General features: G+C 49.9%; 1 protein-coding gene across 4 annotated transcripts in view; it reads right to left on the bottom strand.

Moving 5' to 3' along the window:
- Positions 1-27,618, bottom strand: part of LOC140402478 (transmembrane protein 87B) — a 45,162-nt gene that overhangs the window by 12,100 nt on the left and 5,444 nt on the right. For 3 of the 4 annotated variants that reach the window (XM_072490296.1, XM_072490298.1, XM_072490294.1), the window contains exons 4-13: positions 24,683-24,733; positions 24,144-24,203; positions 23,430-23,498; positions 18,536-18,644; positions 17,815-17,876; positions 15,876-16,059; positions 9,282-9,381; positions 7,792-7,885; positions 5,980-6,053; positions 1,499-1,605 (exon numbers count right to left, since the gene is read on the bottom strand). In XM_072490296.1, coding sequence (XP_072346397.1) covers positions 1,499-1,605; positions 5,980-6,053; positions 7,792-7,885; positions 9,282-9,381; positions 15,876-16,059; positions 17,815-17,876; positions 18,536-18,644; positions 23,430-23,498; positions 24,144-24,203; positions 24,683-24,733 — 910 coding nt within the window. The remainder of the gene's footprint in view (positions 1-1,498; positions 1,606-5,979; positions 6,054-7,791; positions 7,886-9,281; positions 9,382-15,875; positions 16,060-17,814; positions 17,877-18,535; positions 18,645-23,429; positions 23,499-24,143; positions 24,204-24,682; positions 24,734-27,618) is intronic. The other variant, XM_072490297.1, reaches the window with a different exon arrangement.

Here is a 27,618-nt window from a genome sequence, read left to right on the forward strand (position 1 = left end):
ATATCATCAAACAATCTTTCCATTAACAGCAAACAAGAATGGCAACAAAACAAGAAATAAGAGCTCAAAATTTCTAATTTAAGAACATTTCAAGAATTTTTTTTCTTTTTTAATTTGGTCATGGGATGTGGGATTTATTGCCCATCCCCAATTCCCTCCAACGGACAGTTAAGAGTCAACCACATTGCTGTGGGTCTGAGTCACATGGTAGTCCAGACTGGGTATTTCCTTCCCGAAAGGACATTAGTGAATCAGATGGGGTTTTACGACAATCGACAATGGTTTCATCATTAGAATTTTAATTCCAGATTTTTAAAAATTGAATTCAAATTTCACCATCTGCAGTGGTGGGATTTGAACCCGGATCCCCAGAGCATTACTCTGGGTCTCTGGTTTACTAGCCCCGTGACAATCCCACTGTGCCACTGCCGCCCCATGCCTGAAGACATGAAAGGCCTTTTAAAAAAAAAATAAATAAAGTGCGCACACAGCAACTTGAAAATCGCTGCCTCTTCCTCTCCCAAAATCAACCTCTTTCCCCTTGCCGTCATTATCTGTTACAATCCTCATATTGGAGGATCCATTCAGGTCACAAACTAGTCCCAAACAAGTGGGGCGGGAAGCTTATCTATTAGGAGTCCCTGCCCACAACAACCTGCAGAGTCAGGCTGCAGGAGGGCACAAACACTGCGCCAATTCGCCCCAAGGGAGGCTGGCAAATGAGAAGAATAGGAAGAGCGATGGGACTGGAAAGGACCCAGGTAGGATGCTCTTTCTAGGGTTGGTGCAGACTCGATGGGCTGAATGGCCTCCTTCTGCACTGTAAGGATTCTATGTATTCTATGAAATAAAATAACCAGCTGCCCTGAAATTTTCAATATTAATCAAATACAAAGAACAATGCAGCACAGGAACAGGCCCTTCGGCCCTCCAAGCCTGTACCGGTCATGATACCAACCTTTGCCAAAACCCTCAGCACTTCCTTGTGCCGTATCCCTCTATACCCATCCTAACCATGTGCTTGTCAAGATGCCTTCTGAACACCATTAATGTATCTGGCAATACACTCCAGGCACTCACCACCCCCCGTGTAAAAATCCTGCCTCGCACATCTCCTCGAAACTTTGCCCCACAGACCTTAATCCTGTACCCCCTGGTGACTGACCCCTCCACCCTGGAAAAGAGTGCCTGCCCATCCACTCTATCCATGCCCCTCAATCTTGTAGATCTCTATCAGGTCAACCCTCTACCTCGGTCTTTCTACTGAAAACAGCCGGAGTCTATCCAGCCTCTCTACATGGCTAACACGCTCCAGACCAGTGAAACATGGACTGTGACCGTTGGGGGCTGGTGATTCACAACGCTGGACCTGAACAAGGCCACCTGGGTTATAAATACAAGACACTTCATGCACATCTGTAAACATTGCTCCTCACCACCCCTCCCACCATCCCCAAGCACCGCACAAGTTGACATTCGGCATCAATAGGAAACTTACCAAAAACAGCAAATATTAACGTATTTGTGAAGTGTCGGTACAACGAGAGCTTCATCAGAGCCCTTCGGAGTTTCAGTTGCTTCATTGTCTGGGAGAGGCTAACGAAGATGTGCGAGGGGACAGGGTCAAGGAAATCACCATTTGTTTGAAAAAGCAATTAAGGTGATTATTTTTCGGCGCATTAGAGACACTGAAACAGGTTAGTTATCACCTTATAACCGGCCCTTAAGCCAAACGTAGTACACCCATTTGCGATGACGGGCACCCACTAGTAACACGTTCACTCAGGATAGGAGCTGGAAACTTCAGAATGGGAATTCAACCCAGCACAGGATTAACACAACGCGGGATTTCTGGTGGCGGGGGAAGAGGAGAGGATTTTTTGTTCAGTGAGGGAGGGGAAGAAAGGTGGAAAGGCAGGAACTCCATCAGGGTAAGTGGCGATCTGAGGGATTTAATCTTAAAATAGAGAGCAAGGAGTCAGGACTCCACTAAATGATGGGGCATTCTTTTGGCCGTCAAATGGTAATTTGGTTTACCACTATGCAGCCTTAAGTAAATCGGAATAGATAATTTGAAGAAAATCTTTCACAGTACAGGTAACGAGTGGTATTACAGTCGATCGATCTGGTGGGGGAAACTGGTGCCGAGATCTCTCAGAACCTTTTAAAGTAGCACATTTATCGGAAATAGCCTGCCACAATTTACAGTGGGGAACTAGTTCAGATTGCAAAGTTACAGCAAATGAAATAATGAAGGGAATTCAAGCTTTGGTAGCCAGAACAGTCACCAGCTTGAATTGTACATTAACGTATGGCCTTTTATCTCATGTCATCATAGAATTCATAGAATTTACAGTGCAGAAGGAGGCCATTCAGCCCATCGAGTCTGCACCGGCTCTTGGAAAGAGCACCCTACCCAAGGTCAACACCTCCACCCTATCCCCATAACCCAGTAACTCCACCCAACACTTGTATTTTCCTATACAATTAGGTTGGGCAGCAGGGTAGCTCAGTGGTTAGCACAGTTGCTTCACAGCTCCAGGGTCCCAGGTTCGATTCCCGGCTTGGGTCACTATCTGTGCGGAGTTTGCACGTTCTCCCCGTGTCTGCGTGGGTTTCCTCCGGGTGCTCCGGTTTCCTCCCACAGTCCAAAGATGTGCAGATTAGGTGGATTGACCATGATCAATTGCCCTTACTGTACAAAAAAGTTGGGTGGGGTGGGGTTACTAGGATAGGGCCTGGGCAGGGTGCTCTTTTGGAGGGTTGGTGCAGATTCAATGGGCCAAATGGCCTCTTCCTGCATTATAGGGATTCCATTGCTTCTATTAATCCCAATACCTGCCTGAAGATGGAATCGAAATGGATGTTTGATGCTTTTGTACTAACAGGTTCACCACTAGACAGAAGATAAATCTTTAATGATTGAAACTCATTTGGGATCTTGGGCTTCCCGGTGGCTTCAGACAGAGATTTTAGCTCTTGGATGACAGGTAAAGATAAATTTATTTTTGTCTAGCAGAGTCAACGCGGACTAGCCCAGCATCAGACAGCGACGGGATATCCACCAGCAGAGCGAAGAGTCAAGGACAGCAAGGGGAATGACAGCCAACAGCACTACATCATTCTGATTTGAAGAAACAGAAAGGCAGAGGTGGGGGGGGGGGGGGGGGGGGGGGGGGTGGGGGGGTGGAAACCATCACATACAGTACATACAAGCACGCAGCATGCTAAGTACTCGTGTTGTCAGCAACGATTCAGTAAAGCATAATCGAGAGTTGGAAGGTGCCGTGCAGGTCTAAGAGCAAATTAAACATCTTGCGGTGGTCGCAGATTTTGCACTTCTAAAGGCGTGAGAGTTGAACGGCCTCAATGATAGTCGGAGCCCCATCATTGGGGGCTATGACAGTCGGCAGTAATCTCATTATCTCAGCAAAAAAAAGTCAGCAAATCTTATTTTGTCGATTGCTTCCAAATGCAGCATCTTTAAATCACTCCAACATTTGCCCTCACTTCTCTCCCTGGAAGTTCATTCGATGCATTGAATGGACAAGAGAGTTTCCTGCCCGTATTGGTTTGAGACGGTTTCCCTCGCCGTCTACGGCAGACCTCCCTCATGCCCTTTAACGATCTTGCACATCCCCCAAGATCGCCGTCGCTGGAATGATCGAAGTTATACACAATTCCTCTCATCGACAGGTGTGTTTGGGCTCTGGTCAAATGCCTTTCCCAGACAGTGGTTAAAATGTGCAACTTGCTGCCACACCGAGCTCAGGTGATTGCCACTAGGATTAGATGAAGTCGGGAGGAGGCAGCTTAAGTGGAACCAGCGCCGGCCCGTTCACCCGAATCACTTGGTTATGCCCTGTAAGCCCTACGCAATAGAACTGAGCATTCTGCTGACTGGTGCTCTGGAATGATTGGACAATTCAGGTCTCCAGGTCTCTGTGCTTTAACCCAGGCTATTCGAACACTATCCATGGGGTATGTCATCCATTTCACCTTCTGTGTGCTTTCCACTTTGTAATTACGGACTACATTCAGTCTATCGTTCTGCCCACTTGAATACTCGATTCCCTCCCTTGCCGCCAGCACTGACAACTCCTTTATCAAGTATCTACCATCTTCTGTCTTTCTGCCAATCTCCAATCCATTCCCAGATCATTCTGAATCCCAACAGCTTTGAAATGAAACATTAGCCTCAGTGAAGCTTTGTCATTAAGAGTCAGATGTTTACAGCATGGAAACAGGCCCTTCGGCCCAACTAGTCCATGCCGCCCAGTTTTTACCACAAGCACGCCCCAATTGCCCGCATTTGGCCCATAACCCTCTACAAAGAACAAAGAAAAGTACAGCACAGGAACAGGCCCTTCGGCCCGCCAAGCCTGCGCTGACCATGCTGCCTGTCTAACCTAAAGCCTTCTACACTTCCGGGGTCCGTATCCCTCTATTCCCACCCTATTCATGTATTTGTCAAGATGCCCTTTAAATGTCACTATCGTCCCTGCTTCCACCACCTCCTCCGGCAGCGAGTTCCAGGCACCCACTACCCTCTGTGTAAAAAAACTTGCCTCGTACATCTCCTCTAAACGTTGCCCCTCGCACCTTAAACCTATGCCCCCTAGTAATTGACCCCTCTACCCTGGGAAAAAGCCTCTGACTATCCACTCTGTCCATGTCCCTCAATCTTGTATCAGACCTGTATCAGGTTGCCCCTCAACCTCCGTCGTTCCAGTGAGAACAAACAGAGTTTATTCAACCTCTCCTCATAGCTAATGCCCTCCATACCAGGCAACATCCTGTTAATTCTCTTCTGCACCCTCTCTAAAGCCTCCACATCCTTCTGGCAGTGTGGCGACCAGAATTGAACACTGTACTCCAAGTGTGGCCTAACCCTCTATACCCAGCATTCCCATATAACTGTCTAAATGTTTTTTAAAAGACAAAATTGTACCCGCCACTACTACTGCCTCTGGCAGCTCGTTCCAGACACTCACCACCCTGTGTGAAAGAATTGTCCCGCTGGACCCTTTTGTATCTTTCCCCTCTCACCTTAAACCTATGCCCTCTAGTTTTACACTCCTCTACCTTTGGGAAAAGATGTTGACTATCTACTTTATTTATGCCCCTCATTATTTTTTTATACGATCACCTCTAAGCCTCCCACGCTCCAGGGAAAAATGTCCCAGGCTATCCAGCCTCTTCTCAAACCATCAAGTCCCTGTAGCATCCTAGTAAATCTTTTCTGCACCCTTTCTAGTTTAATATCCTTTCTATAATAAGGTGACCAGAACTCTGCACAGCACGGTAGCACAGTGGGTAGCACGGTTGCTTCACAGCTCCAGGGTCCCAGGTTCGATTCCCGGCTTGGGGATCTATCTTTGTGGAGTCTGCATGTTCTCCCTGTGTCTGCGTGGGTCCCAAAAGACGTTGTTTGGTGAATTAGACATTCTGAATTCTCCCTCAGTGTACCCGAACAGGCGCCAGAGAGTGGCAACTAGGGGCTTTTCACAGTAACTTCATTGAAGTGTTAATGTAAGCCTACTGGTGACAATAAAGATTATCAGTATTCCAAGTATGGCCTGACTAACGTCTTCTTGTACAACTTCAGCAAGACGTCCCAACTCCTGTATTCCGTGTTCTGAGCAATGAAACCAAGCATGCCGAATGCTTTCTTCACCACCCTGTCCACCTGTGACTCCGCTTTCAAGGAGCTATGAAGCTGTACTCCTAGATCTGTTAAGTCCAAGCCCACTGCATTGTAGAGCTTTCTAGCAGGGACACCGCATCCAGCCAGCATCAAGCAAGGATCAGGCTGCACACATTCAGACACTGGAGTGACACTGTTTTTCATGGACATATTTCTACCAGTCACCGCAGAGTTTATAGACCATATTGTGAACACGGCGGAATATTTCCAACACAAACTCTCTCATCAGAAGATAGCAAGAGACCCAAGGGGGGGGCGGGTGCAAAAAGGATATCCACCACACAATACAGGAGTCTATTAATGCCAGAGAGATCTCACAGATGGTCATGGCTGCTGTAGAATGCTCCTAAAGAGGGACATCAATGTTAGTTGACATATCTAGTACAGTAACGCCAAGGAATTCTATATCCTAAACAAGGAGTTAGCGGTCTTCCCCCTGCCTAAGGGAACAGGAACGCGTACCGATACAGGCCCTCGTCACATACCCATTAGGCTGTTAGACACTGCAGACAAACCTCCAGACTGACTGCATCAGCGGCAATTGGAACTGAGTACCTGTGGAAGAGTGTAAGCTGGCAGAGATGAGCTAGCACACTCCTGACTGAATTAACCTCTGGGGTACAGTTCATCATTTTTTATATAAACTCGCGGCAGGTTTTAAATTGCACTGTCACCAGGACAGATTATTTAGCACTGCACAAAATTCTTGAGCGTCTGCACAGAACACAGTGGGAGTTTGATGTCTGCATTTTGGAATTTTTCATTAAATTATCCAAACTTATCATTGCTGACACGAGTCATGATATTCAGACATGTGTGAACTGCAGCACACGAACCTGCATCTGTGCTTGTAAAGTCAAGATACCATAGTCCCAGATGTCCACAGGCTGCTTTCCCCTTTTGAGGGGGGAGAGCCGACCGGTGGTGTTTTAACCCGAGGGTCACCACACCTCAGGCGAGGGACAAGGTTGAGAAAGCGGGGCCTTCATGAATCATAGAATCCCTACAGTGCAGAAAGAGGGGCCATTCGGCCCATCGAGTCTGCACCAGCACTTCCAAAGACCACCCTACCTAGGCCCAATCCCACACCCTGTAATCCCACCCTAAGAGGCAATTTAGCACGGCCAATCCACCTAACCTGCACATCTTTGGATTGTGGGAGGAAACCAGAGCACCCGGAGGAAACCCACACAGACACAGGGAGAATGTGCAGACACCGCACAGTCACCCGAATTTGAAATCAAACCTGTGTCCCTGGTGCTGTGAGGCAGCAGCGCTAACCACTGTGCCACTCTCAGCCGGTGCGGGAACTGAACCCACGCTGTTGACCTCGCTCTGCACCACAAACCGGATGTCCAGCCAGAGCTAAACCCTGTTACGGTGGCGAGCAGCAGCATCACCCGCCTCCCACCCCACTATTATTGATTAATAAGGGGATCAGGGGTGACGGGGAGAAGGCAGGAGAATGGGGATGAGGACCAGATCAGCCATGATTGAATGGCGGAGCAGACCCGATGGGCTGAATGGCCTAATTCTGCGCCTTATGGTCTCAAACCACAACTTGAGCGGTGGCATTAAAAGAAGAAAAAAAATGACCCGAAGGCCGGTATCATAGGCAGAGCTGACATTTATTACCCACCCCACGATCTCCAAGGAGAGTGGGGCGGCCACGTGGGAAGAGGAGGGAGAAGTGCTGCTTTGAGGTACTAACTGGGAATCAAACATAACACTCATTTCAGAATGGGGAACCAGACAGTGATTCAGTGAGAAAAGTCTCTGCTTTAGTCGTGTATAAAAACAGCCAGGTTCTGCAGAACCCAGACCCCACACAATTGTTTCACTGTGCTTTCTACCACGGGTCACACGGGTACGCTGGGTGAATTACAGGTTTGTCCTAGTTAAAGGATTGATACGAAACTAACTCCTTTTGCTCTTGACAAGTGTTCGATGAAGCAAAAATCGCCCCAGTCGACAAATTTTGCAGTAAGGCCCACCCTGTCCCTCTTCTTAAACCCCCCCCCCCCCCCCCCCCACAAACTAAACACTGAAAAATTCTAGCTCTGCTCCTTTATAGATGCTCTTACCACAGTCACTCGTAACACTCCCTCAACGGAGGAAAACAGCAGGTAGAGCAGACCAATGCCAACTACCTGAGTGGACGAGGCGCCCAGCCGGGGTCTGTGTAATAAAAAAAAAAAAATGGGAAACAAATATCTTTATTTTCACAAAATACATCAGCTGCTTTGGAACACCTCTACGACAGCAAGGCCAAGGGGAACTAACGTTTCCCCTAGAGCCCCTTCATCCTGACTAGGCCTAGACATTGAGCATCAACGGACTGTCGGAAAACAAAAACTTGCATTTCCGTACTCTTACACACATGCTTCCTCTTGTGGGGTAATCCAGAACAAGAGGTCATGGCTTTAGGATAAGGGGTAGCAGATTTAAAACCGAGATGAGGAGAAATTACTTCTCTCAAAGGGTGCTGAATCAGTGTGCGGTGCATGCTGGGACAGTGAGTAAATTTGAGGAGATAAGACAGATTTTTAATTGGTAATGGGTTGAAGGGTTATGGAAACGGGCAGTTGAGGCTGAGAGGAGGTCGTATTGAATGGCGGAGCAGGCTAGAAGGGCTGAATTATAATAATAATCTGTATTGTCACAAGTAGGGTTACATTAACACTGCAACGAAGTTACTGTGAAAATCCCCGATTCGCCACACTCCGGCGCCTGTTCGGGTACACAGAGGGAGAATTCAGAATGTCCAATTCACCTAACAAGCACGTCTTTCGGGACTTGTGGGCGGAAACCAGAGCACCCGGAGGAAACCCACGCGGACACGGGGAGAACGTGCAGACTCCGCACAGACAAATTACCCAAGCCGGAATCGAACCTGGGACCCTGGCGCTGCGAAGCAACAGTGCTAACCACTGTGCCACCACGCTACCCACTCATGCTCCAAGTTCTTATGAGGACGTCTCAAAGTTCTGATAAGGGGACATATTAACTCCCTTTCTCTCCCTGACTTATTGAGTATTTCCTGCATTTTATGATTTTATTTCAGGTTTCCAGTATCTGCAGTATTTTGTTTTTTGCAGAGGCCTCCCTTGCTTTCTGAAGAATGTTAATATACGACTACAAGAGAAGATAGTACCCAGGCTTAACATCTCAAGAGTGCAGCACTCCCGCAGTGACGCACTGGATGGTGCGTTCTAGATTATTTGCTCACGGATCTGGAATGGATCTTGAACCCACAAAGTTTGAATTCAGAGGCTACCAACAGAGCCATAAGCTGATCCTGCCCTCGACCAATGCTGCTTTTGAGTCACCCACAGCATTTGGAATGGGAGCCCTGGCTGATTTTACACCGCTCTTTGGCCATGGGGGTCCAGAAACCAACTTCAGATCCTAATGGCACCCAACCCAAGCTCAGACAATTTGGCGTTTGGCAGACAGGAATGAGGGGCTCGCCCAGGCCCATGTAAAATTCAGTTCCACACTAGTTGCGACCGTCAGTATATGTACAGCAATCGCACAGTAGCTCGAAAAGCAAGGGGCGCACAATGCAACTTACCTGACAATACCATAGCCCAGCCCAGCGATAATGACCAGGATCCGCGCGAGGGTGCGTTTCACAGCTGACAGCAGCTCTGCAAAAATCACTGCCCCGTGAACTGTAAGAGAGATGTGAACGAGAAGTCATTTGTTGCTGGCTAGCTGAATCTTTTTTTTATAATAATGTTTATTAAAGGTTTTCATAAAATATCAATAACAAAATGAGAAAGAAAAAAGAACCCAACAGGGTTAAGTACAAAACACAATCTAAAAAAGCAACTCCCCAAACCCCTCCCCCCCGTACCTAAATAATAAATTATCATGAACACCCCGACTTAAGACAACAGGTGTATACACCCCCTCAGACCCTCCAGTGTAAATAACATAAACAGAAATAAAGTAAACCACCACCCCCCCCCCAACCGAGCTGCTGCTGCCATTGACCAATGTCTATCGTTCTGCCAGAAAGTCTAAGAACGGTTGCCACCGCCTAAAGAACCCTTGTACCGACCCTCTCAAGGCGAATTTCACCCTCTCCAATTTAATGAACCTGCCATTTCGCTGATCCAGGATTCCACGCTTGGGGGCTTCGCATCCTTCCACTGAAGGAGAATCCTTCGCCGGGCTACCAGGGACGCAAAGGCCAGAATTCCGGCCTGTTTCGCCTCCTGCACTCCCGGCTCCTCTGCGACCCCAAATATTGCGAGCCCCCAGCCCGGTTTGACCCTGGATCCTACCACTCTCAACACCGTCCACGCTACTCCCTTCCAAAATTCCTCCAGCACTGGGCATGCCCAGAACATATGGGTGTGATTTGCTGGGCTCCCTGAGCACCTAACACACCTGTCCTCACCCCCAAAGAACCGGCCCATCCTTGTCCCGGTCATGTGTGCCCTGTGCAGCACCTTAAACTGTATGAGGCTGAGCCTCGCGCACGAAGAGGAAGAGTTCACCCTCCCTAGGGCATCTGCCCACGTCCCCTCTTCGATCTCCTCTCCCAACTCCTCCTCCCACTTACCTTTCAACTCCGCCACCGAGGCCTCCTCCTCCTCCTGCATCACCTGGTAAGTTTCAGAGATCTTCCCCACTCCCACTGCCCCCCCCCCCCCCCCCCCCCCCCCCCCCCCCGAGAGCACCCTGTCCTGTACTGGAATTCCACCACCTGCCGTCTGGCAAACGCCCTTACCTGTAAGTACATGAAGGTGTTCCCCGGGGGGAGCCCGTACTTCTCCTCCAGCTCACCCAAGCTCACTAACATCCCGTCCACAAACAGGTCCCCCAACTTTCGTATCCCTGCCCTGTGCCACCCCAAAAACCCTCCACCTCTTCTTCCTGAGGCGAACCGGTGGTTCCCCCCCTAATGGGGTCCACGCCGAGGCCCCAACTTCCCCCCCTATGCCGCCTCCACTGCCCCCAAATTTTGAGGGCCACCACCACAACCACAATGGAGCGGCAGCGGCGCAGTTGCCAGCGCCCCCAGACTCGTACCCACACAGGTCGCCGACTCCAGCCTCTTCCATGCAGCCCCCCCCCCCCACATCACCCACTTGCGCACCATTGTCGCATTGGCGGCCCAGTAGTACCCACAGAGGTTGGGCAGCGCCAGCCCCCTCCCCCTATCTCTACTCCTCTCCAGGAACACTCTCCTCACCATCGGAGTCCCTCGCGCCCACACAAACCCCATTATACTCCTGTTAACCCGCCTGAAAAAAGCCTTCGGGATAAACACGGGGAGGCACTGGAACAGGAACAAAAACTTTGGGAGCACCGTCATTTTGATTGACTGCACCCTACCCACCAAGGACAGCGGCAACGTGTCCCACCTCTTGAACTCCTCCTCCATTTGCTCCACCAGCCTTGTAAAGTTAAGCCTATGCAGGGCCCCCCAGCTCCTGGCCACCTGGACGCCCAAATATCTGAAGTTCCTCTCCGCCCTTTTTAGTGGGAGCTCGCCAATCCCCCTCTCCTGGTCCCCTAGCTGAACTACGAACAGCTCGCACTTCCCCATATTGAGCTTGTACCCAGAAAAGTCCCCGAATTCCCTAAGGATCCTCATTACCTCTGGCATGCCTCCCACCGGGTCCGCCACATACAGCAGCAGGTCGTCCGCATAAAGCGACACCCTGTGCTCCTCCCCACCCCCGCACCAACCCCCTCCAGTTCCTCGACTCTCTCAGTGCCATAGCCAGGGGTTCAATCGGCAGTGCGAAGAGCAGGGGGGACAGGGGACACCCCTGTCTCGTCCCTCGGTGCAACCAAAAGTACTCTGACCTCCTCCTATTTGTGGCCACACTCGCCATTGGGACCTCATACAACAGCCTAACCCACCTGACAAACCCCTCCCCAAACCCGAACCTCTTCAGCACCTCCCACAGGTACCCCCACTCTACCCTATCAAAGGCTTTCTCAGCGTCCATCGCCACCACTATCTCCGCCTCCCCCTCCCTCGCCGGCATCATGATAACGGTCAAAAGCCTCCGCACATTCGCATTCAACTGTCTCCCCTTCACAAACCCCATCTGGTCTTCATGGATGATCTGCGGCACACAATCCTCAATCCTCAAGGCTAAGACCTTCGCCAGCACCTTGACATCTACATTTAGCAAGGAAATCGATCTGTAAGACCCACATTGCAGGGGATCCTTGTCCCGCTTCAGGATCAAGGAGATCAGTGCCCGGGATATAGTCGGGGGTAAACCCCCCCCCCCCTTGCCTCATTAAAGGTCCTAACTAACAGGTCCATATATTTTTTATAGAATTCGACAGGGAAACCGTCCGGCCCCGGTGCCTTCCCCGCCTGCATGCTGCCTATCCCTTTGGTCAGCTCCTCCATCCAATCGGCGCCCCCAGTCCCGCCACCAGTCCCTCTTCCACCTTTGGAAACCTCAATTGGTGCAGGAAACGGCCCATCCCTCCCTCCTCCCGTGGAGGCTCGGATCAGTAAATTCCTCGTACAAGTCCCTGAAGACCCCATTGATGTCAACCCCACTCCGCACCACACTCCCTCCCCTGTCCTTAACTCCCCCGATCTCCCTAGCTGCGTCCCGCTTCCGAAGCTGATGCGCCAGCATCCGGCTTGCCTTTTCCCCATACACGTAGACCGCCTCCTGGGCCTTCCTCCACTGCACCTCCGCCTTCCTGGTGGTCACCAGGAATTCGGCCTGGAGGCTGCACCGCTCCCTCAACAATCCTTCCTCAGGCTCTTCCGCATACCTCCTGTCTACCCTCACCGTCTCCCCCACCAGCCTCTCCCTCTGCTCCTTGTGGGCCCTAATGGAGATCAGCTCTCCCCTCACCACCGCCTTCAGTGCCTCCCATACCATCCCCACTCGGACCTCCCCGTTGTCGTTGGTCTCCAAGTACCTCTCTATACTTCCTCGGACCCGCTCGCTCACCTCCTCGTCCGCCAACAGCCCCACCTCCAAGCGCCACAGCGGGCGCTGGTCCCGCTCCTCCCCCATCTTCAAGTCCACCCAATGCGGGGCGTGGTCCGAAATGGCTATTGCCGAATACTCGGTATCCTCTACTCTCGCTATCAGCGCCCTACTCAAAATGAAAAAGTCGATTCGAGAATAAGCCTTATGGACATGAGAAGAATGAAAATTCCCTAGCCTCTGGCCTTGCAAATCTCCAAGGGTCCACCCCTCCCATTTGGTCCATAAATCCCCTCAGCACTCTAGCCGCCACCCATTATCAGGCCCCCCACTTCCAAGTCTGGGATCCGACCCAACATACGCCGTATAAAACCCGCATGGTCCCAATTCGAGGCATACACATTAACCAGTACCACCCTCTCTCCCTGCAACTTACCACTTACCATTATGTACCTGCCGCCATTATCTGCCACAATGCTCGACGCCTCGAATGACACCTTCTTTCCCACCAAGATCGCCACCCCCTCGATTTTTGGCATCTAGCCCAGAGTGAAAAACCCTGACCTACCCACCCTTTCCTCAGTCTTATCTGGTCTGCCACCTTCAGGTGTGTCTCCTGGAGCATAACCACACCCTGCCTTGAGCCCCTTCAGGTGCGTGAACACGCGGGCCCGCTTAACCGGCCCATTCAGTCCCCTTACATTCCAGGTTATCAGCCGGATTACGGGCGTACCCGCCCCCCTCCCCCGCCGACTAGCCATGACCCCTCCTCGGCCAGCCACGCGCCCGCACCCCACACCCGGCCCTTTCCCCACAATGGCATACCCCCGTCTTGAACCCCCCCCCCACCCCACTCGCTCCAGCTCCTCCTTGACCTTAGCAGCAGCAACTAGATTCCTCCTCCACCGCCCCCCCCCCCGGGCTAGGACCCATCCTAGCTGGTTTACTCCCCCCATTGCACTTCCGCATGTCAGCTGACTCCTGCTGACCCTGTCCACTCCCCCCATTGTGTGGCAACACCCTCCCGCTCCCCATCCACAGGCTCTCCCCCTCCCCCCTCCATTCTAAGTGCGGGAAACAATCCTCGCTTCCCCGCCCCGGCCCCACCCCCCCAGTCTTCGGCGCGGGAAAAAAGCCCGCGCTCTCCAAATACCAGGCCCCGCCACCAACCAAAACAGTGCCCAACCTGCCCCATCCACCCTCCCCAACCCGAAAGAGAAAAACACAGAAAAAGAAACCCAAAACAATGCAAAGGGCTCCCCCACCCCGAACAAAAAATAGGCATAACATATCCACCCCAATCGCCCATCCCGACCCTCAGTCTGTGTTCAGCTTCTCGGCCTGAACAAAGGCCCACGCCTCCTCCGGAGACTCAAAATAATGGTGCCGGTCCTTGTAGTAACCCACAGTCGCGCCGGCTGCAACATGCCAAACTTCACCCCCTTCCTGTGCAGCACCGCCTTTGCTCGATTGTACCTGGCCCTCCTCTTTGCCACCTCCGCACTCGTCCTGATATATCCGAACCTCCGCGTTCTCCCACCTGCTGCTCCTCTCCTTCTTGGCCCACCTGAGCACACACTCCTGATCGACGAACCAATGGAACCGCACCAGCACCGCCCGCGGAGGCTCGTTAGCCTTGGGCCTCCTCGCCAACACTCTATGGGCCCCTTCCAGCTCCAGGGGCCCCTGGAAGGACCCCGCTCCCATCAGCGAGTTCAACATGGTGACCACATAGGCCCCCACGTCCGGCCCCTCCGTGAGGCCCAGAATCTGCAGATTCTTCCGCCTCGACCGATTCTCCATCTCCTCGAACCGCTCCTGCCATTTCTTGTGGGGCGCCTCGTGCGCCTCCACCTTTACTGCCAGGCCTAAGATCTCGTCCTCATTGTCAGAGATCTTTTGTCGGGCCTCGCGGATCGCCACCCCCTGGGCCGTCTGTGTCTCCAGAAGCTGATCAATAGAAGCCTTCATCGGCTCTAGCAGGTCCGTTTTAATCTCTGAGGCAGCGCTGGATACCCTCCTGTTGCTCCTCCGCCCACTGCCTCCATGCTGCCTGGTCGCCGCCTGCCGCCATTTTGTCCTTCTTCCCTCCCTTCTTCGGGTCCACCACCACATTTTTTGTCGCCCCGCTCCTAGTTAAAGCCATATACTGACGGGGAGCGGTTATTAACTCCTTCCCACACCGGGAAACGTTGAAAAAGTGCCGTTGGGGGCCCTGAAAAGAGCCCAAAAGTCAGTTTTTGCAGGAGCCACCGAATGTGCGACTTAGCTCCGCATAGCCACAACCGGAAGTCGAGGGAGAGAGAGAGAGAGAATCCTTTTGGCAGTGTTCGCTTCACCAATCTGCCCCAAAAAATCTGTGGAAACTCCTGAAAAAGGTCTGAGAGTCCGTTCCAGACAGGAGTTGCCGAATGCGCGACCTACTCCTCCATGGCCGCCACCGGAAGCCTCGTCCCCGCTTCTTCAATGGCCTTGGTGAGATATTTTCACAGTTGTTCCCTCTGCTGCTAGAATTCACCTTTAATAAAGGCCCTCAAGTCAGCTTGCAGCTTTAAGCTTGCCCTTCCCCCGCCTGCATACTGGAAGAGGCCTTTGTCTATTCCTGCAGCTCCAGCCAAATCTTTTACTGTTTCTGCCGGGTCTGGTAACCAAGAGACATACCATTCCTGGGGGGCACTGTCGGGGGAATGTTGCAGTCTTCTTCCCACACTGGGAAATGTCGAAAATATTCCGTTGGGGGCCCTGTAAAGAGCCCAAAAGTCCGTTCCAAGCGAGAGTTGCCGAACATGCGACTTAGCTCTGCATAGCCGCACCCGGAAGTCTCGCTAGCTGAATCTTAAAAGAACCCGTTAACGCCTGAAGTCCATTTATGAATAAATTGGAATTAAAAATTATTTTCTGATAATGCAGGAATGGGGTTGGCCTGAAATACAAAGTTATTTTGTGGCCCTTGCCTCTCAAGTAGCTGGGGGCTCCCTTTGTTGGGGTGTGGGCCCGGGGGGGGGGGGGGGGTTCCTCCAGTAACCTGCATAAATTCTTACAGGAGAGCAATACCAGAAGATTTTGGCTGTGCAAGGGTCACACCGAAGTTGAACACCATCTTATCCAACACCCACGATTTTGCGGTCGACCAGGAAATGGGAACCTGTGGCCCGCAAGACTAAGCCTTCAGCCACTTTCAATTTACATTCTTGGGGAGATGGACAACTTGCCGGCATTCACTCGCTTCCCCCATTTACCTGACACGCCCTGCTGCGAGATCCTATGGTATTCCGCGTAGAAGACTGCCTTCTCCAGCATTCCAAGCAGGATGACCCCGCCTATCCAGTACTGGATCCGGAGCAAGTCCTTCCAGTGACAGGCCAGCAGGAAAAGCCAGACGACACTGTAGAGCACATAGATGATACACATCACCATGTAGAACTGCAGAAAGAAAAACAGTTGAGTGAGTGAGGCCACATGATTCCGCACGCCACCGCAACGTGAATTCGTGACAGGATACGGGCAGTGAACAGTGCAAACATCGGAGGTTGCACTGATGCGCAATGGGGGTTGGGGCAGTGCACTGAATTGACTGGGCTTTACTGAGCGATAGTGTTTCATTGCCTCTATACTGTTTTCACCGTTGGGAGGAGGCAAACAATACTTCATGCCACCAACGTTACACATAATTTATTAAACAGAACATTGTTTTGTAAAGGGGAGATCACACCGAACCAATTTTTTTTTTTTTAAGATGGCAAAATCAGGGTGATGTCCACAGGTGTTTTAGTTGGACTTGCAGAAGGCATTGGATTAAAGTCCCACAAAAGAGACTTTTAGTTAAAGAAACGGAGGGAAATGTACTGACCTGGTTGGGAAAGTAACTGATCAAAAGGAATGGGCACGGACTCGAATTGGCAGGGTAAGGACGGCACTGCGGTGCAGTGGTTAGCACTGCTGCGTAACGGCGTCGAGGACCCGGGTTCGATTCCGGCCCCTGCTCACTGTCTGTGTGGAGTTTGCACATTCTCCCCGTGTTTGCGTGGGTTTCGCCCCCACAACCCAAAGATGTGCAGGGTAGGTGGATTGGCCGCGCTAAATTGCCCCTTAATTGGAAAAAAATAATTTTTTTAAAAGATCTGGGCCCTTCAGGAGTGAAATAAGGAAATGCAATGGATAATAAAGTTTAGAACTCGCCCACAAACGTCAATGAATGCTAGATCAAAGGTTCATTTTAAATCGGTGATTGATAGGTTACAGGGATAGTGTGACGGATTGGGCCTAGGATAGGGTGGGCTTTCGAAGGCTGGGTGCAGCCCTGATGGGTGCAGCCCGACTGGCCTCCTTCTGTATTGTTGATGGTCCCATGTTAAAGAAAACATTTGTTTTAATATAAAAGATCCCTATTTGTCAGTGGAATTACTCCTGGGGGCGATGTATCCTTTCCTCAGTTTACAAATTGCAAAATCGTTGGGAATTTCTTGTCCAGTTTCCCATCATACACTGGGGTCTGGTCTCCCATCATACACTGGGGTCTGGTCCGGTATCCTTACAACCCTGAGTCATTGCTTCCTCAGGCTGTCCCTTCCTGGATCAGCTCCTGATGGGGATACCCTGGTTAAACACCTCTTCCGCCTCTGGCCAAAATCCCCTTTACATTGGCTGGTAAAACATAATCCTGCTCATTACTCCAATTGTGAGTGGACCTGTCTAGTCTTAGAATAGGTTCATTGTCACGTGTACCGAGGTACAGTGAAAAGCATTATTCTGCGTACAGTCCAGGCAGATCATTCCGTACATGGAAAAACATAGGACATACGATGGGGGGGGGGGGGGGGGGGGGGCTCGCAGAGTCGCCACACGCCGTCGCCATCTTGGATCAAGTCAATAGAGGTCTGTTCACACCATTGTGGGCACTCGGTCAGTAAATGTGAAAATTGAAAGCTGGGTAAAAAGTTGAGCCTTGCAAAGCAGAGCCTACATCGGAAAGAATTCTCTACATGCAGCAGGTTTGGAAAAACCCATCTGCTTATTTGCGTAGCGGACTTGCTTTCGATAGTGCATCTTTTCATTAATTGTCCGGTTTACTTTCGAGGACTCACAACCCACTTGGCCCACAGGCGTAACTAAATGGAGCCACCCTTGAAAAGAATCTGATTTCTCAGTAAATTGCTTCCAGATTAAGAAAACACTCACAATCATCAGTGGCCAATCTGTGGCAGAAATGTATCCGTGCGGTCCCACCATTTCCAATTCTACTGCAAAGAGAGACAAAGCGCAGGGTGGTAATCAGCTCAGAAGGTGCAAGCGTACGACAGGCCAATCTGACATGCACAGTTACGCCAAGGGCAAGTGCCCTTTCATCAGGTCGACACTGGCATGCTCACAGACTCCAGGCAGCAAACCACACCACGTACAGTAACTATGAACACACGGGATCTCTGGTCGGATGCCAAAGCAGGTCACTTGCCCCAGTTTATGCTACTTCCTCAGGACATGTGAGCAGAATAGAATTTGAAAGGTGCTCAATCTGAAACATTAACTTTTGTTTATCGGCATATATATATATTTATATATATATATATATATATATAGCTTTTGGCATCACACCTATCACCGTATCTGGTCTACCCTCCCACTTTGGTCCCCGCACCCTCGGCCCGTCACATCAATCTCCTACAGCTCATCAATCATCTCCTCCAGCTCATCAATCATCTCCTCAGTTCTTAGCTCCACAGCTTATCAGCTACAACAGAATTCACATCACTGCCTGCAATCGCTGGAGGGGTGGGTGTGCGTGTGCGCCAGGAGAGAATTCATTTCACAAATGAATTCCTCCGGCATAGCCCAGTTCATTGTGACTCTTCGCTGCAAATCAGGGCTTGTGCATTATTTTACTGCTGTACTTAAGACCTACAGATTAAATTCCACTTTCGGCTCTCGGGGGAGTCGGCCTTTAACCTCGCCTCTTGGACCTGAATGATGAAGAAGTATGGCGCGTCCTCCCAGGTCTTTGCCACCGAACCCTGCAAAACAGGTCAACGGGAAACAATTGAGCACATCTGTAGGGTTTTTTTTTTTTTAAATCAAGAACTTACCGAGTCAATACATTCAGTAAGTGAAACATTTACAGCATCAAGAAATCCTCTTCGGTTCAGGCAAAAATCAAAACGAGTCGTTGCAGCCCCCGACTCTGACCAGTGCATTATGGAATACTGATACTGGACAAACAGGACGTCAAGAGTGGGGACAGGATATTTCCATCAAATCTGTAAGTGTGTTGGGCAGCATGGTGGCGCAGTGGCTAGCACTGCAGCCTCACGGCGCCGAGGTCCCAGGTTCGATCCCGGCTCTGGGTCACTGTCCGTGTGGCTTTTACACATTCTCCCAGTGTCTGCGTGGGTTTCGCCCCCACAACCCAAAGATGTGCAGGCTAGGTGGGTTGGCCAGGCTCAATTGCCCTCAAGTGTTCAAAATTGCCCTACGTGTTGGGTGGGGTTACTGGGTTATGGGGATAGGGTGGAGCTGTGGGCTTGGGCAGGGTGCTCTTTCCAAGAGCTGGTGCTGACGCGATGGGCTGAATGGCCTCCTTCTGCACTGTAAATTCTATGATTTGACAGCAGTTACATACAAACGTAAATACCCCCTTGGTCTCAAATTGCAGCATCAATAACCCAGGATAAAATTAACAGCCATTTGGACAGGTATGGGTCAATAAAGGAGAGTCTGCACAGGTTTAAGGGAAAATTATGCTCAACTCACTTGATTCGGCTTTCGGACGAGGGAACAGAAATGGTGGATAAAGCCAATGCCGTTAATATTCTGTACGTGGACTTTCTCACCCTCACATTGCCCTACAACCTTTCAAATCTTGGTGTTCCTCCAACTCTGGCCTCGTGCGCATCAAGTGCCCCACATGAGCAGCAGCGTCTTCAGCGGCTGAATTCGGAAATGAGTTCCCCAAGACGCTCAGCTTCACTCTTCTGGAGGTGCGGTAGAGTGGGGATAGTACCAGAAAGGCGAGCAGAATGGACTAGTGTCCGGTCACAAAAAGGTAGCGTGGCATGGAGGGGTCATTCAAGGGGAGGAGTCAGGATCCAGGATCCGGCACTGGGAGTGGCATCATGGCCGGTACAGGCTTGGCGGGCCGAAAGGCCTGCTCCTGCGCTGTATTGTTCTTGGAGTCACAGAGTTGCGAAAGGGGTGACAGGGGAGATAGAAAGAGTCGCCGCAAAGGGGGAAGAGGGAGACTGCAGCGGTTCAAAGCGGAGGCTCACGACACAAAGATTAGCCGAGGGGTGGACAGTGTAGAGGATAGCTATAATCTCCAAAATGATGAAGATGGGCAGGTGGAGTGGTCAATAAAGTGGCAGATGGAATTTAACACAGAAGTGTGAGGTCATGCATTTAGGGAGGTCAAACAGTTACAGGGAGTACACAATAAATGGGAATATACTAGGAGGGGTCGATGAAGTGAGAGATCTTGGCGTACAGGCACACAGGCCCCGAAAGGCAGCAGCTCACACAGACAAGGTTGTTAAGAAAGCAGATGGAATGCTCTCCTTCATTGGCAGAGGTATCGAATATAAAAGTACGATATAATGTTGGAATTGTACCAAACACTGGTGAGGCCACAACTGGAGTATTGTGTGCAGTTCTGGTCACCACATTCCCGGAAGGACGTTATTGCTCCGGAGAGAGTGCAGAGGAGGTTCACAAGAATGTTGCCAGGGCTGGAAAAGTGTGTCTACGAGGAGAGATTGGATAGGTCGGGGTTATTTTCCTTGGGACAAAGAAGGCTGAGGGGTGATTTAATTGAGGCGTAAAAAATTATGAGGGGAAGAGATAAGAGTGGACAGGATAAAATTGTTTCCCGTGGAGAGTTCTAGAACCAGGGACATAGATTGAAGATAAGTGGCAGAAGGTGTCGGGGGGATATGAGGAAGAACGTTTTTACACAGAGGGTAGTGGGTGTCTGGAATTCGCTGCCCGAGTTGGTGGTGGAGGCAGAGACCCTAAACTCTTTTAAAAGGTACCTGGATCTGCATCTTAAACTACAGGGCCGTGGAGCGGGTGCAGGAAGATGGGATTAGAAAGGGCACCTGGGTATCCTTGGACAGACATGGCCAAGATGGGCCGCATGGCCACCTTCTGTGCTGTAACTTTATGATTTTCAAGTCAGAAATAGAAATGCCGTCTCTTGGGTAAGACGGTTGTTCTTTCAACTGGGCATAAAGGATCCCATGGCATTACTTTAAAGAGCAAAGGATTTATCCCTGGTCTTTGGCAAATATCTATCCTCCAGCCAACATCATTAAAAACAGGCTCACCGATCCTTCCCAAAAAAGTATGGCGTGCAAAATGTTGCAATCTGAAGGAGTGGTGCACTAAACTAGAGCCAGGGCATCCGGAACGTTCTCACCTACTCCCTTTATAAACCTGGAATGGAAACCATTTAATCCTGCGTTAAGTTTCCTTTGCCTGCCTGCCATGCTTCCCTCTTCCTCGACAATAAAAACCATAGAATCATAGAAGTTTACAGCATGGAAACGGGCCCGTCGGCCCAACCAGTCCATGCCGCCCAGTTTTTACCATTAAGCTAGTCCCAGTTGCCCGTACTTGGCCCATAACCCTCTATACCCATCTTACCCATGTAACTATCTAAATGCTTTTTAAAAGACACAATTGTACCCGCCTCTACTACTACCGCTGGCAGCACATTCCAGACACTCACTACCCTCTGAGTGAAGAAATTGCCCCTCTGGGCCCTTCTGAATCTCTCCCCTCTCACCTTAAACCTATGCCCTCTAGTTTTAGACTCCCCTACCTTTGGGAAAAGATGTTGACTATCTACCTTATCTATGCCCCTCATTATTTTATAGACCTCTATAAGATCACCCCTAAGCCTCCTACGCTCCAGGGAAGTCCCAGTCTATCCAGCCTCTCCTTATAACTCGAACCATCAAGTCCCGGTAACATCCTAGTAAATCTTTTCTGCACTCTTTCTAGTTTAATAATATCCTTTCTATAATAGGGTGACCAGAACTGCACACAGTATTCCAAGTGTGGCTGTACCAATGTCTTGTACAACTTCAACAAGACGTCCCAACTCCTGTATTCAATGTTCTGACCAATGAAACCAAGCATGCCGAATGCCTTCTTCACCACCCTGTCCACCTGCGACTCCACCTTCAAGGAGCTATGAACCTGTACTCCTAGATCTCTTTGTTCTATAACTCTCCCCAATGAATGGCAGTCAAGTTGTGCAAGTGATTCTTGTCGAAGCTGGATGTGCTAATATCATAGCCGATGTGGATTGCACAAAGTAAGGTCAAGATCATGAGGCGAGTAGGGATAGATTTCACCTTTGCATGGACAGAAGAACCCTTTCTGCTTGAAACCTGCGACACGGTGAATTCTCCGCTACCTGCACTGTAAAGTATGACTTCTTTTTCTCTCTTTTTTTATATAAAGTTATCTGTCTAACTTCCAAGTTGATAGAGTATGGTGCATAGATGAACCCGAACACATACCCTGCCATTTATTTATTTATTTTTAAAAATAAATTTTGAGTATCCAATTCTTTTTTCCCCCCAATTAAGGGGCAATTTAGCGTGCCCAATTCATCTACCCGGCGCATCTTTGGGTTGTGAGGGTGAGACCCACGCAGAGAATGTGCAAACTCCACACGGACAGTGATCCGGGGCCGGGATCGAACCCGGATCCTCGGCGCAGTAAGGCAGCAGTGCTAACCACTGCACCACCATGCTGCCCCAAGTATGACTCTCTAGCAGTCGTCACCGTTTGTTTGAGTCTCATGAAATACACAGCGGCGCGGTGGTTAGCACTGCTGCCTCACAGCGCCAGAGACCGGGGGGGGGGGGGGGGGGGGGTTTCCGCCGTGTGCTCGGGCTTCCTCCCACAGTCCAAAGATGTGCAGGTTAGGTGAACTATGGTGATTGGTCATGCCAGATATCCCCCAAGTGTCTAACGGTTATGTGGGGTTACGGGGATAGGGTGAGGGAGTGGGCCTGGGTCGGATGCTCTTCCAGAAGTTTGGTTGAGTCTGGATGGGCCGAATGGCCTCCTTCTGCACTGTAAGGATTCTAATGCCTTTGAACTCTTATCTTGAGAAATTACATACATTTGTAATAAATATATTTGTAATAACATCCCACCCACCCAATGCCTTCAAAAGAAAGGAAAAAGAAACACTTAAAATGAGTATCAATCCTGTATAATCTCAACAGTTTTACGCCTGAGTTATACATGGTGAAGGGACATTAAGAGAAGTGGGTCAGCGTGGAGCATGAGGCGTGATCTCAGATTACGCCAGAGGTAGAGTCAGTCAAATGGCCTTTCTGCTCTGGTGCGTCTCAAGGGGCTGGTTTAGCACAGTGGGCTAAACAGGTGGCTTGCAATGCAGTTCAAGGCAGCAGCGTGGGTTTAATTCCCGTACCGGCCTCCCTGAACAGGCGCCGGAATGTGGTGACTAGGGGCTTTTCACAGTAACTTCATTGAAGCCTACTTGCGACAATAAGCGATTATTATTTTTTTGTGGTGCAAATCTTTATTGCCAACTCTCAGCTAACCGAGGGTCAGCAGCAGGCTTGCTGCATTTAACGGAAAGCTAAACAAGAGCAATCGACTCCGCGTTAGCCAGTGAGAGGTGGAAGGAGGATGGTGTACAGCAGAACCACACCAAGGCCTGGTTCAGCAAACGTGCTGAGCAAACGTATCGAAACATATCCCGGACTCTACAGGAGCAGAGCAGAGGAGGCAACCGGAAATGGCGGAGAGGTAAAACTTACCGGAGGAGTGACTACCTCGGTGGTTTTATTTGTGACTTTCTGTTCGTTCTTTGGTTGTTTGTCTTCTTCCTGGAAGAAAATAAATGTTTGTTGGTTTTCACAGCTGACAATTTTCAGTGGAAATCTGAGTCCACTGAATTCCTACAGCGCAGGGGGCCATTCGACCCACTGAATTTGCACCCAACCGCCAAAAGAGCACTCGACCCAGGCCCACTCTCCCTGCCCTATCCCCGCAGCATTGACAGAGGGCCAATCCACCCAACCTGCACATCTTTGGGCCGTTAAGGGGAAACCGGAGCACCCGGAGGAAACACATTGGGAGAAAGTACAGACTCTGCACAGTCAGCCGAGGCCGGAATTGAACCCGGGTCCCTGGTGCTGAGGCAGCAGCGCTAACCATTGTGCCATTCTTCCATAGCCTGGCTCAAATTCATTAATGAAGATTGGTGAACAATCCTCAGGAGAATATAAAGAAACAAATATGGGGGAAATCTTCTAAGACCCACGTAGGGTCCGGCACACAGCTATGAGAATGAAAAAACTCTGAGCACGATGCTTAATTCTCCCAAGATTCAATTCAATGGCAGATAGTCTCAAAAAATGTAACCCAAGAAGCACTCACTAAAACTTTGCTCTGGCTCGGTTTTTATAAGAATACATTCCGCGACGTTCTCCCTACCACCTCATCTTTCAAGTTGCGCAGCTAAATCTTACTTTCTTGTCCTCTGCATTTCTTTTGGCGACTGGTTTGGGAATGGTTTCAAGTTTAATGGGCTGTGAAGATAAAGCAACAATGAGCAGGGTCACTGCATCCAAGTCATATTATACAACACATCACAGCTGGTTGAGGCTGCATCGAGCAAACTTTCCGTTCTATCCCTGGACTAGGCAGCCAAGCTAGCAATTGGAGTGCGTCAATGAGCTGCGCCTTCACCAGCGAGGTCTAAATAACATTCACCGTTGGCATGGACAGCGACCAGGCAGTCAACACTGGCACCACAGCTGTGCCCAAGTAATTCAGCAGAGCTCGCCAGTTGTGAGACCACAGCCCCCTGGCTTCTGCAGCTGAACCACCTGGGCGATGACGTGCGGTTAATGGAGACGTTCACAGCGTCTAGTCACATAGATGTATCATACTACAGATGTCTCAAAATAACAATAAAATAATTGAAGGTTAAACACTAACCACATTAGCACATGTCAAGCATAGGATTGAGACGTGCTGATTTGAAGGAAAAAAAACAATTGCTTACCAGAGTCCTATTTTGCAATGGTTTTGGTTGGTCGAAAGATTTGACTTGTAGCTGGAAGAGAATTCAGTTGTTAGACACGCCGAGTTCTAGTATACCATTTACATTTATATGGCACCGTTGGCATCATTAAACGCCCTAAATTAATCGGATTGCGACGTCACAACACCAGGGGCACACATGTACAGTACATAGGGTTTTGTTTAATACAATGGTCAGTGCTCACCCGAACCTTAGCCCTTCCTCCCCGGTGTTAAAAGCAAGCTCTTATATTAACTCATGCTTCCCCAGATCACCCCAGCTGTAGAGCTGCCTCCGACAATTCGCACACCTTTGAAAACCAAACTTGAGTGAAAGCCATCCACCACTTCAGTTTTCCCTCTGGTTACGCCAACTTGTTGCACTTAAGGGGCAGCACGGTAGCCTTGTGGATAGCACAATTGCTTCACAGCTCCAGGGTCCCAGGTTCGATTCCAGCTTGGGTCACTGTCTGTGCGGAGTCTGCACATCCTCCCCGTGTGCGCGTGGGTTTCCTCCGGGTGCTCCGGTTTCCTCCCACAGTCCAAAGATGTGCAGGTTAGGTGGATTGGCCATGATAAATTGCCCTTAGTGTCCAAAATTGCCCTTAGTGTTGGGTGGGGTTACTGGGTTATGGAGATAGGGTGGCGGTGTTGACCTTGGGTAGGGTGCTCTTTCCAAGAGCCGGTGCAGACTCGATGGGCCGAATGGCCTCCTTCTGCACTGTAAATTCTACGAAAAATACCAAGACTTTGAGCTTTTCCAGTGACTTTGGCTGCTGGAATTTAGTCCGACCACTGCGAGAAGATTTGGACAGTCCAGAGTTTAAAAGTATTGGATGCAATAGATCGGCATCTCCGTTTTTCAACCTTGCTGCCTGGCACACACAACACTTTTATATTTCAGTTGAAATACAACTGAAACCATCGTCACAAAGAGGAAATATGATGATATTACTGCAAAGTATTACTCTCCCCCCACCGCCCCTCCCAAGTTAGGACGGGCAGTGGGTTAAACTAAAAGGTTCGTGGTCAAAGAGAGTGACAGCAGGGCACCTCAGTCCCATCAAATGCAAATCCTGTTTCATGTGGGAACTCCAGGTTGTCCTGGACAATTACGTGTCGGATGAGTCATCAGCTGGAGGAGTTTGAACTCAGTGTTTGAGAAGCTGTTGTCATCACTGCAGTGCATCCGAGAGACAGAAAGACAGATATACGGATAGAATGTTTCAGGGGGTGGTCACTCTGCAGCTCACGGGTATGCAGGCGGCAACTGGAACTGAGTAACCGACAGGGAGAAGAGGAGGGACTGTCGGGAAATGCAGGAGTTTCCCTTCCACCCCCAAGCGTCCCTTGCTTTCTAACCAGCATTCACCCGTCCCAAATCTCAAATAGCCAATGTTCCAGAGCAGGACAAGAAAATGCTTCAAACGTTCGAGCCTGCACCACCATTCAATATCATGCCTGATCATGGAAATTCAGTATCCCACTCCCGCTTTCTCTCCATACCCTTTGATCCCTTTAGCAGCCAGAGCCACGTCCAGCTCCCTCTTGAATATATTCAGCGAACCGGCCCCAACAGCTTTCTGTGGGAGAGAATTCCACAAGTTCACAGCTGAGAGAGGTTCTTCCTCATCTCAGTCCCGAATGGCTTACCCCTTTATTCCCCGAATTCTAGACATCCCCAACATCGGGAACACTCTTCCCGCATCTAGCCTGTCCAGCCCCATCAGGATTTTATATGTTGCTATGAGAACCCCTCTAATTCTTCTAAACTCCAGAGAGTACAAGCCCAGTCGATCCAGTCGTTCGCCATATGCCAGTCCTGCCATCCCGGGGATTAGTCTGGTGAACCTTCGCTGGACACCCTCAATCGCAAGAATGTCTATCCTCAAACAAGGAGACCAAAACTGCACTCAAGATGTGGCCTCACCAAGGCCCTGTATATAACTGCAGCAAGACACTCTGAAGTACAAGCCAGGCAGGTTCCACCTCAACAGGGCTGGGATTAATATCGTGGCCGGGTCGGCCGCTAATGCAATTGGAGGGGGTTTCTAATCAGGTTGGCATGTCCCTGCCAGGCTGACTGTAGATTCAGAAGGGAGAGAAACAAAAGCTGGAAATAGGAGTACAGGAGGCAGAGAAAACAAAATAGACAAAGGAGTTGTTCAGTGCTGGTGGTATAAACTTCAACAGAACCGGAGTCCAGTGAATAAAACAGATGAACTAATGGCACAGATAGAATACTTGCAAGAATGACCAAAAATCAGGAATAGCAGTTTACAGGATTTGCAGACAGGCTAGTGTGGGCATTGGGGGGGGGGGGGGTCACAATATTGTCATGTGCAGGTACCTTTAAGAAATGGGTGTTTATCGAATAGCTGTAGTGGGTGTACCTTTAAAAAATGGGTGTTTATCGAATAGCTGTAGTGGGTGTACCTTTAAGAAATGGGTGTTTGTCAGATAGCTGCAGTGATGTCAGAGAGTGGGTGGAGCTGGGCTGTCTGTCTTTCACTTTCGTTTTTGAGCAGGCAGCTACAGGGTGTTTTTAGTTTAGTTTTGAGTTGGATACCTGCAGGAAAAGCAAGAAGCTGTATAAGGATCTCCCTGCAATCTAAAGACTGACTCCAGATCATTTGAGGATTTTCAAAGTGATAACTGCTCTCAGTAGTGAATTTAAACCTGATCTCCGTGTTAAAAAGGGTATTTTGTCTTATGGATGTCGTAAGGAAAGATTAAAGGTTACTTATAGAGTACGGTATTCTTTGGGGGGGGGGGGGGGGACTATTTTAGTTGATGGTTGCAGAGATGTTTACTGTGCGTGTTTAAAAATGTTAATGGGATTCATGCGTTTTGTTTAAAAATACTTTGTTCTCTGTTGCACCACACCTGTAAAGTGGGCCCTCGTGCTCCCCATAACCA

Source organism: Scyliorhinus torazame, chromosome 25 (assembly GCF_047496885.1).
Source record: "Scyliorhinus torazame isolate Kashiwa2021f chromosome 25, sScyTor2.1, whole genome shotgun sequence".
NCBI lineage: Eukaryota > Metazoa > Chordata > Chondrichthyes > Carcharhiniformes > Scyliorhinidae > Scyliorhinus > Scyliorhinus torazame.